Source organism: Triplophysa rosa, linkage group LG11 (genome assembly GCF_024868665.1).
Source record: "Triplophysa rosa linkage group LG11, Trosa_1v2, whole genome shotgun sequence".
Lineage (NCBI taxonomy): Eukaryota > Metazoa > Chordata > Actinopteri > Cypriniformes > Nemacheilidae > Triplophysa > Triplophysa rosa.
In genome coordinates, this window is record NC_079900.1 from 14,086,551 (window position 1) to 14,098,397 (window position 11,847).

Sequence of the window (11,847 nt, forward strand, 5' to 3'; positions counted from 1 at the left end):
GTGGCTTAACACCATAACTAAAGGTCTCACTTCCAAACGCAGCATGTGCAAATGTACAATGTCAAATACTTCAAAACAGTGACATAGGCCAGCTCCTGGCGACACCGTTCAGCATGCAACGGCACCATTCACCTGTCCTGAGCTAATACAGCTTCACCCATAAGTGGGACGTTTGCTTGAATATACCGTATTCCCGCTAATAAATGTGACTACCATAAATAATCAAGTGGTCGCGACCATGACATATTGTAATGCATTATAGTAATTAAAGTACTCTTCTCTCTACTCTTCTCTTGCTATGGTATAGTTAAAAAACACTATACATCAACACTATAGCATCTAAGAATACTACAGTTTACTTTAGTAAGTAATAAAATATAGGCTACCACAGTATTTTTTCATGTGGGCTGGCAGTTTATTTCTGCAATTAATCCACAATACACTAAAATTCACAATACATTACAATTATTTTTCCACCTCTCTATCTATCATCTCATCTGTCTCTCTCTCTTCTCACGTTGTCTGTAGAACTCTTTTTTTCTGATCAGTTTTCACTCCCTCACTCTTCATAGTATCTGCTGTAAGTGTTTGCCGAACTTCTCTAATAGTTTAATTCCGCAGGGCAGATTCTGAAGGCCTCTGCCCCCAACAATCTCCTAAAATAGAGCAGGAATACTAAATGAATCCTTGACATTTAAGACAGATTGGAAAATCCTGTAAATTTGGACAAACGCCGCTTCAGAGCGGCTTTGGGCGCAGGGCACTGCTGGGAAAGCTACAATGGAGCCATGCAATATAAATGAGGTATTTCCCTTAACCAAGCGGCGCAATCGTTCATCCAGCACAGTAATTGAATGACTCATTTAGTCTGGCCCTGTGACTTTCAGAGGACATATGGATAAATTGAACATGTCGTAACCAAAATGTTGATGCCTTATTCTGCCATGGAAAAAAAAAATTGCACAGAAGATCCATTGAGGGAATATTTATTAATGCCACTTAAACAGATACAGATTGCAGAATACAGTAGTGATGTATTCTGATGTGTGTTCATTGAATGGCTTTGTCTCAAAATCTTGTGAGCATAGGCAGCATTTTTGTGGTCATACTCAAGACATATTTAGAATTTGTCTATGATGCCCCAAAAAGCTGTCTATCATCACTAAAGTACTATGGTTTGGACATGGTATGGAGCTAAAAACCATGGTTTATCAAAATCATAATCCTTCAGTACTATGGTTATGGGTGGTGTGACTACAAATGAATTGCATTAAATATTAAACATTAAAGGAGACATATTCTGGAAAGTTCACTTTATAAGGTGTTTGAACACTAATATGTGTCCGTAGTGTGTGTAAAAACCAGCCTATGATAGTAAAAATTCACTCACTTTTTTTATAATCCAGATAAACCAGAAGAAGTCTCTTCCAATGAGCGATTACACCATCGTATGGAAAACTGCACCCACAACAGGCAACGACCTGCCCTATTAGCAATGACACACCCCAAAGTTAGAAGCCAACACAGGATCCGCCATTGCCGTATCCTCGCTGTAGCGTTTATATGATTGTACGATGTCTGTGCCAAAGAGGCATTACAAATGTGTTTTGGGATGTACCAATGAGGGTGACCAATCACAACAGATTAGGTCAAATTGACCAATCAGAGCGTGTCGGAAGGAGGGACTTTACAGAAACTGGAAAAAATCCGGTCGTTTTGCGAGAAGAGAGAATGTGGTGAAGAATAAAGGTAAAATATGTTAAAAATAAAGTTTTTTTTTTTTCACAAGCTAAGAGTGAACTCCTGTTACAGTGCACCACAAAAACACAATAAAGATCTTGAAATACCCTGAATTATTTTTTTGTCTGTCTCATAAAATTATAGATTAAATGCCCAAGAAATTATTAATGAATTGCCAAAATGCTGTTTAGATTAAAGTAATAGTTCACCCAAAAAAATTCTGTCATCATTTACTCATCCTTCTGCAGAACACAAAAGAAGATAGTTCAAATAATGTTGGCAACCGAACAATGGCAGTACCCATCCATATACTTCTGTTGTACGGACAAAACCATTGCAAGTCAATGGGTACCGACATTGTTCAGTGACAGAATGACAGAATTTTCATTTTTGGGTCAACAATCCGTTTAAGTTCAGCATGTCACACATCAAGTTTCCAAATGCACGTCATCCGCCCATTTAATGCACGTCATCCGCCCATTTAATGCAACACTTTAGAACTTTTGCTCATGGGTTCCCCCATGTGGTTGATAAGAGCATTGTCTGTTACCAGTGTTGTAAATACTGTTGCATAAGCAGCGCAATACACATGAATTTATATATTAAGCTGTTGGAACCGGCGAAATCAGAACCGTCGTTTGGAAACCATGTCGCATTCTTCCGCAGGCAGGGGATAGGAGGGGCTTTGTGTACCGATCCGAGCACAGAACTTACAGAGTGTGGTTGTAGCCACTCTGAGGCTGCTCAGGTAGCAGCAGGAGAAGAATTAGTCCTGTTAAGAGTTGTTCTACCACTGAAATCATTTTTTGAAATCAAGACATTATTTTAAGGAAGAAAAACTACAATGTGTTGCTTTAACAAATGATCTCTCTATTTCCAGCATCATTCTAGAGGTCTGCGCGGGACTGTTTTTTCGTCCCGCCCATGCTGGCCCGCTAAATTTCATTTCGCACTCACCAGCTGAAAATTCACTCGTGTTCACCTGCTATCTGCTTTGAATGATCTATACGCTATACAAAAACATATCAGTTATTTTTTATCGTCTTGTCAATATACAACCGTGTTCTTACATTTTAATGTCAATATAGTAGACAAAATGTCACAGAGAAAAATAAATTAAATACATTAGGTTCTCTAAGGTGCACTCGGCGACCTCCCCGCACTGTCTGGCGGCTGATGTGTGCAAATTAAACTTAAAACGGAGTAAGAACTGGTCCACGCGCGCAGCACATGCATAACAGTCCTCAGATCAGGCTGTACATGTGGTCAGTTAGAAGGATGTCGGGAGTGTGCACCCGTCCATAGTACCAGAGTTTCTGACCACTACTGTCTTTTATCCCAAAAATGTAATCCCTCGCCGCAAGAATCCGTATCGGATAGACCGCTAGGTCATTCTGCACAGATTTTAAGACACAGAGTATGAAAATGATCAAGTACTTGACATTTGTTGTTTAAACTGTGTCTGTGAATGAACGTAAACCTTGTCAGATGGCTTTGAAGGTCTGGCTTAATGAACCCGACAGCAGACAGAGGTGGACGGCGTGTGCCGCAGGAAGCTCTCGTGCAGCGCTAACAGCAGATACGTGCAGCTGTGATGCTCTGAGTGCTAATTGAAGAGTATTATCAGTGTTGATGGAGTGTACAGCTCTGATACAAGCGGATTAAAGTAGGCTGCTGGGGTTCTTTGATATGGAACACAGCCCAGCACACTGCTGAGAGCAGCTTGGGATGCAAGCCTGATACAGACTGATACGCCACACACAAACTCTCCCTCTCTTTCGCTCCTGTACCGTTTCTCTTTTCATATGTTGTATTTGTGTAAGCTCTTGTCACTGTACACTAACAGTATAATGAATATCTCAAGCCATCTGTCAAGCCATCTGAATTTAGAAGACGCTACATGCCCGGTTAAACGTGTTTCTTAATACTGCTGGAATTCAACTAATACAAAAGCACAGACAGATCTTTTGTCATTTTTTGCCATTTGTGTTGATCAGAGTGTGCATTACTATATATTATCAGCATGATTACAATACAGTGCTCCCACGGTTATTAAAACATGCAAATAGTTAGACCAACTATAGTTAGACTTTGTTTTAGATGTAATGCAATGTGTATACACGACTTAAGGTTAAAAAATGCTGTATTTTCCACATACCGTGCATGTTTGTATCTCCTCTTTGCCCCGCCTCTCTGAAACGCACAGAATTTTTACAAAGCTCATGGCTCTGAAAAGCGAGGTGAGCTATGATTGGCCAGTTAACCAGTGCGTAGTGATTGGTGGAATACTGCAAGCGTGTGACGGAAATGTAACGCCTCTTACCATATTTGAAACATCAGGTTCCAAAGCAATTGTACTGACAGGTACGCCCACCTTACTTGCGTATACATTTGGGCGGTCTTAGTCAAATCATACCACGAACTGACGTAGATTTGTGGGGGTGTGGTTACACGAGGCGTTTCAGGCAGGTCTGGGTGAGCACTCGCTTTTAGATAGAATTCATCTTTTGTTCCCACACTTTAATTTTTGCAATTTTACGTGTCTAATACATGCATGGGCAACTTATAACACACCAAAGACACAGAAAAACATGTGTTCCCCTACATGTGGGGAATGACCCCTTTAAAGCCATGTTTATTTTGTGAGCTACAGTATAGCCAGACCCACATAAAATTTGTCTTAACAGTTTTTTTATTTTGGCTAAATTTGTTTGTGCTTTTACATAACAATACAACGTGTTTTATCTCAGCTCTGTTGTCTTATCTTATTTGCCATCTTATATATTTGGTCTATTGATTTTTTTAGCCAAAATATGTTTTATTTTATAAGTTTTTAATAGGAGAAAGTTGCCAGATTCCATATGGGACTGTATGTACTGACTAAAGAACCCTATAGATCACAAAAAATGTTCTTTGCTGAACCAAAGGTGAATTTTTATTTTTGGGAGTGAACCGGCGGTCACGCACGTACCATCTAAGGCTAATGTGACAGGACAGTGATGGGACGAAAATTCCCATAGCTTTCTGTAGCTGTCAGTCATTCATGTGACTAACTGAGTTATCGTCACTAACGCACAGAGTTAAAGTTTAAGAGCATCTATGCTGAATTCTCTGAAGAGCACTTCTGTGTGGTGAGCTGAGGGAGAGATAACGCGATTGACTTGACTCTGAGACTGCAGGTCACTTGTGTTTTTGTCTTAAGTCAGCCTCTAGAGCCCATCTTGAATTGTGCTGTCAGATTATGCTGTGACTGTCGTTCAGAGCGGGACGAGCCGGCTGTGAAATATCAGTGCTCATGCAGAAATGGAGAAGGGATGGATGGATGGTCTCAGTAGCAGCATGTGACCCACTGCACATTTTACTTTGTATACATTAATGATGACAATAATGCTAAAGCTTAAAAGGCCAGTGGAAAAAGTATATTGAGACGACATCGTGGGTGTTGCGGGCTCAGCCATTAATCTAACCCTGCTTGAGTGATCCCAGCTCATCTGAGCCTGCCCGTTCCTGCCTGATCCAGTGAGGGTTAAAGCACTAGCAGCCAGCAGAGACCTCCACACCCCCCACCACCTATGCTTCACAACAAGCCTGGAAAGACTTTCTCTGCTGCCATCAATTTTTCATGCACACTGAGGCGCTGAAGAAAAAGCGGCGAGTTGTTGAGCTTTTCCCCTCGCCTAATCTCTCCCACACACGCTAAACTCACTCACTGGAATAAAATAGCCAAACGATTTTGTTGTATTCAACATAGCATGTTCTGCTGGGGAATAAAACAGCTGTCGGTGAAGGGGAAAGAGTGAGAGAGATGTTAGCAGGAAATATTTTTTTTGGGCCATTGTTTCACCCTCTAGAGCGAAGTTAATGTGTGCTTTTAATCCAGAGTATACAATTATTAAAGTAATTAATTACACTGATTGATCATTATATCATGTAAAGAACTGTTACATTTTGGATTAATTAACAGCAGTGAATATTTAATGGTCGTTTAAATGGTTTGTGGTGTTGCACAACAATGTTATTGGTTCACGATGATGTTTAAGGTGTCTGATTGGACCAGCTGTTATATGTACCACCCCTGTTAACAAGAAAAGAGAATGTGATATAGCACCAGGTGTGTGCTTTTCCACCATCGCGCCGAACCGTTCTAAGCACAGTCTGAAACGGTTACAGTTATGTTTCCACGTGAGCCTGGTTGGACACGGATTGATTGCAAACTGTTCTCGGCTCGGAATTTTGGCACGGTTGTCTAACTGTGCTGAATTGTGCTAATGAATGCGCGTCTAGGCGTTATAGCTCAGTCTCTTTTGTTACCAAAGCAGCGCGTGACGCGTTTGTGTTTACTTTCTAAAAATTTCCGTTATCAGCCCTGCGGTGGAAAATGAAACCATTTACGTACTGGCTGGCATGGAGTGGAATGATTAAACAACGAGAACGATTCAACGCGATGGTGGAAAAGCGCTCTATGTTCTGGTAGCTCGGTAGGAGGCTACATGTGCGTTAGCTGCTGATTAAAATAAAATAACTTTCTGCTGCCTATAATGTATCTGCGCCGTGTTCTATCAGTAAACTTCCAGAAAGGGGGGATTATTTCCCGACACCACATGGTTTCTGTGTTGTTTTTCTGTGCTTGCACGGTGTACCAGTGTTACGTTAGCTAACGTCACGATGCTAATGCATCAAAATACTGACGATGCCGCTCTATTGTTTTAAACGCCGGAAGTAACGTTCATTTGAACACTTTTTTGCTGTGCTGTGAATCCCGAACGACTCGGATGAAATAGTAGCTGCGTTTCCATTAACGTTACCCTTCAAAAGGCGCAAATATAATTCGCATATTGAAAATACGCCCAATGGAAACACATCCGTTTAGCAAAAACTGCCATATATCGCAAAAAAGTTTTCCTGCTCGCATGAGGTGTATTTTCAGGCAATATGATAAAGGCATAGTTTGCAAAACTGCAATGGAAACACTTTTTGCCGTATTTACAGGTCACGTGGTGTACGATAAAGTCACATGACCCGTCGCGGTATGTTTGGGCAGAACCAGGGGCACGTTCAAGCTCAAACCGGTGTGCAACGTTTTGCTATGGTTTCCTGGAAACGGTGTGCAACAGGGTTTCGCATGCCCAGGCTCCAAACTGACGTTTTTGCGTAACATGTCAGCGCCCATCGTCAGACGTACGCTCAATTCATTACAATGGAAGGAAGCGGCGTCACGCTGTCCTTCTTTTTTTACAGTCTATGGGAAGAACATTTGGGAAGATAAGATGCAAGGAATTCATCTCAAATTTATTTATATAGCGCTTTTACAATTTTTCATTGTTACAAAGCAGCTGTACATGAGACATATTGACTATAAGCAAATTCATATTAAGTAATATCTTACACGATGGCCCAAATGCAAGAAAAAGAGTGAGTGCAGTATAGAGATTTTTTAGGAACAGTGAGGTCCTTTAAAAATATATAGGGAAATATAGACATTTCTCTTCACTCTTTCATCACTGTAGGTGGCAATATGCCCCTCTAATGTTTGTTTGCAACCTGCCATAACACCTAAAAAGAAGAAGTATGGCCAGAATGACTTATCGTGAGAAGAAAAAAATACACTTCATTCGCATTACACTGTTTAATGGAAACGCTGTCCATTACGCGATATTTTTAATCGACATTTAGAAAACATCACTTAAGTTTTGCTCAGATCTGTAATGGAGACCTGAATAGTGAGTCATTCCTCAGCCAAGACTCTTGCTTCGGTCTTGAATAAATTAGCCGTTTTGAACGAAAGGGTTGAATGATTCACTGACTCAGTAAAAAAATTTCGCCACCTTTAGTTTCACATTTAAAGTAAGCGTAACATTTCCCTTTATAAACATTGCTGCATAAATTCAATTTGTCGCACGTTAGTAAATATTAAAGCATACTACAGTATTTGCTACAATTTATCCAATTAGTTCATGCTACAAAATATATTAGTGTACATTAAATAAGTGTGGTAATGGTGTAATATATTCAGTATGCTACAGTTTCCTATAGTACATACAAAATGTTTTCATCTAGATATGTGTCATTAGAAAATTTGTTTTATTTTGTAGATTTGAATCATAAACACGGCACAGCACCGTGATACTACTTGGTATCGTGATACTCCAGCTGGCATAGTATCGCAAGATATGTTTATGATATTGTGACAACCCTACTGTGTTGTTTCAGCTGATGACCAAGCACCCGGGCAAGCGTCTGGGCTGCGGTCCTGAGGGGGAGCGAGACATCAAGGAGCATGGCTTCTTTCGTTACATAGACTGGGAGAAACTGGAGAGCAAGGAAGTTCAGCCACCATTCAAACCAAAAGCCGTAAGTCGCAGCCAGTGACCTCTAACACGCACACATGACCCTAAAAACATACATAAACACCTTGGAGCAATCTAAACCCAATCCTGAAATCAGAGGGCAATAATTGGTTGACAGGAATGTTGTTTCAGCACAAGCAGGGAATGTTCACAAAGCAGAATCTCCAACTTGCAACTCTCTTGGACTCTTACAAGTGGACACTAGCTAGTTTTAAAGTAGTCAAATTGTGATCTGCTATAGCACCCAGATGACAAGAACTTTCAAGTTCTTCATCTTTGAGGGCATTGAGGAGCAGTAGGGTGTAATGAGAAGTCAGTACGTTCTCCTTCTCCCTAGCGTCTCTCACACGCACTGTAGCATCTTAGCTTCATTAGCGCTGCGCGAGCCAGAGCTCCGGCCGAGCTGAGCCGTGTTTGTCAGCCTCAGTCAGATCCTTAATGAGAACAGTTTCTCCTGCGTCTTGTGTGCGTGTGTGAGCTGTCAGATGAAGCAGGCGTCGGCCGAGCGGTTGAAGAGAGCAGCGCTCCATAGCCTGCCCTTGTGACCTCACGTTCAGACTCGGAACCCGAGACCGGCCTCAGAACGTGAGAAGCGTTCTCCATGAGAACAGATTGTCTTGTTAGTTGAAGGAGCATCAGGGAAAAGCGAGTTCAGTTGAGTTTTCAGGTGTGTGTGTGATTGCGTGTTGGCTGTCTGTGTAGCAGCAGATGGAAGATTGTATGCTGATGTCAGAGAAACTCTCAGTGATGATGTCCACATGCTTGATGGTCACCCACATGACTGCTCGATTGTTTTACTAATTCATCATTGCAAAGTAGGTTCTGAACATCTCGTATGAAGGTAACTGGGTATCATTTGAATAGCATGTCGCTTTACACATCACGGCCTGTGGCTCTTAAATGAAGCGTGGCAGCAGTGTTTGGTGAGGGATCACGGCAGTGACATGGATTAGGTAATGAAACTCAGGGGAGGTGAATGTGGACGTGGGCCCTTAAACTGTCAGAGTGACTTTACAGCTCAAGTTAGAGCAGAACGGGAGGAGGGATGCCATACGGAGCTGTTCGCTTCTCTGCTGGTGGTGTTGAATTATCTGGTGGCAGGTGAGAAGTGACTGTTGATTGGTTGGTTGGGCCTTTAGCCAGCTCTAGGTGGAACTCCTCTGGCTATAGCGTCTGCAGATGGACTGTTGTTTCCTGCTCGTGCCAGCCAGTCGTGCCAACTACAGGAGGGCAGCTGTCTGAATGCTGCCAGCAGCGCTCATTCTTACTTCCTGTATGTCACATGGGACTCTCTCTGTGTCAGTGTAGATTGGATATGGTCACCTTACCTTCACCCTTTCACACACACATGCTGTCCTCATGCTCTTTTCCTGTTCAAACAATGATGGGTGGAGGAGAAGAAGGAATAAAGCCTACATATTTATTTATTTACTTTATTTGTCTATCCATCCATCCTTCTTTCTTTCTTTCATCCTATCTGTCTGTCTGTCTGTCCATCCTCGATTATTTCTTTTTCTTTCTTTCTTCCTTTCTGCCCATCCTTCCATCTATCATCTTTTTTCTTTCTTTTTGTTTTTCTATGTGTCTGTCCGTCCTCCATCCAACCATTGACCATCTATCCATCATCTTTCTTTCTTTCTTTCTTTCTTTCTTTCTTTCTTTCTTTCCGCCCATCCTTCCATCCATCGTCTTTTTCTTTCTTTTTGTCTTTCTATGTGTCTGTCCATCCATCCATCGAACCGTCTATCCATCATCTTTCTTTATTTCTTTCTTTTTTCTATCTATCCATCCTTTTCCATCCTCTTTCTTTTTGTTTTTCTATCTGTCTGTCCGTCCATTGAACCATCTACCCATCTTTCTTTCTTTCTTTCTTTCTTTCTTTCTTTCTTTCTTTCTTTCTTTCTTTCTTTCTTTCTTTCTTTCTTTCTTTCTTTCTTTCTTTTTTTCTTATTATTTATTTATTTGCTATCAATCAATCTATTGGCATCTTTCTTTCTTTACTTTCATTCATTCATCCATTCATCCATCCATCTTTTATTTTTTCTTACTCTTACTCTCCCTCTCTTTCACTCTCCCTCTCTCATTTGATCTCCATGAGCAGCAGTCATATAGCGATATGAGACAGCTCAGGGAAAACATTGCTGCTGCATTTTTCTCAGAAAAGAAGTTGGAGTGTGAGCGAGCGATAGAGCGAGTGTGTGTGCATGCGTGAGAGAAAGTTGCAAATGGGCAGCGTTTAACACAGCAGTCATCAGACCATTTGTCATGTGTGTCTTCAATAGCAGACAGCGCCCATGATGGTAATGCCTGTGGACAGGTGGCTTTACAAAGACACCAAATAGCTTTTGCATCCATTTTCAGGGGCAGATGAGATGCAGGTCATCTGAATCTCGGTAGGTTCAGTTGCCTGGGTGGCACGGTGTGTGCAGGCGGAGAGCGGGTGGACCCATGAGTCACAGCTTATATGATCACATTCAGAAATACTGTTGCGTCTGCAGTGGGGCGGCAGGGGTCACACCGCTGCTGCATTGGACCATTAATTGGGTTTAAATTAGAGAGGCTTCTGAATGCAGCCGAACACAGATGCTGTGATGGGTGATTTAATGGTTTCCTCACACAGATGTTATGCCTCAGTGCTTCACTGTCTGTCACTCTGTGTGTGTGTGTGTGTGTGTGTGTGTGTGTGTGTGTGTGTGTGTGTGTGTGTGTGTGTGTGCGTGTGCGTGTGCGTGTGCGTGTGCGTGTGCGTGTGCGTGTGCGTGTGCACGAATTGACTGTGTTTGTCACTGACAAAATTTAAAGGTGGTGAGTGGACTGGCCATGAAAGTCCAAGTTTTGATTGCATTTTATGTCTTATGTAAGACATAATGGTTGTAAATCATTTAAATTGCAGTCAGTGCTGAAAACACAGAGCCATACCTAGAGCCATTGTGCTAGCAAGCTGTAAAATGGGGTCATTAGGCTTCTTTATAAAGTAGGCTCAAGCTTTTGTTTAGCTCTCTTTCACCAGAGCATCAGTTTACTTAGAAATAAGGTGGTTATTGCAGTGCTGTTGGATTATTTTGAGGTTAATATAAGGGTTAATATAAGAACATGGTCATTTTAAACATCCATCATGAGAATGGACAACATTCACAAGTGCCATGTATTTCATAGATTGCCTTTTAAACTTCAAATGCTGATATGATATTTAATCATATTTATTAGATGTTCTTTAATTTTGCATGTCTTCTCAATTTCACTAGACGGTTTAAGCGGCCACAACATAAAAAAGCGTTACGTGGCCCAAACTTAACTTCCGGTAGACCATTGCAATGAATTATGCAATAACTGTTGAGTAGTTTTAATTTAGTTTAATACAATTAATATACAATAGAATATTCATATAAATTAAATTTATAACCAAACACAGACCGGAAGTTAACTTCGGGCCAGCGCGTGTGTCCGATAAAACCATCTATTTGTTATATGTCATACCGGAGGTGGATTTGAGCCTTGTTACGCATGAGCTACATTAAATAGTTATACATTAGGATTTATTTAGATTTAGATTTATAAAGTTAGTACTTAAACGGATCGACTCTAAAACTTCACTATCACCTTTTCTCTGATACAATAACACACTTTCACTGTGTGTAATATAAATCCTAAAACTTCCACATAATACCCATTTAATTTGATTGTCAAATAAATTTGGGAGAAATTCTATACGGTGTAATGAAAGCTGTTCCACTGAAAGAATAAATCATTTTATTCCACT

At 41.0% G+C, this 11,847-nt stretch overlaps 1 protein-coding gene across 2 annotated transcripts in view; it reads left to right on the plus strand.

Moving 5' to 3' along the window:
• Positions 1-11,847, plus strand: part of prkcbb (protein kinase C, beta b) — a 105,728-nt gene that overhangs the window by 83,107 nt on the left and 10,774 nt on the right. For both annotated transcript variants that reach the window (XM_057345021.1, XM_057345020.1), the window contains exon 16: positions 7,951-8,091. In XM_057345021.1, the coding sequence (XP_057201004.1) occupies positions 7,951-8,091 (141 nt within the window). The remainder of the gene's footprint in view (positions 1-7,950; positions 8,092-11,847) is intronic.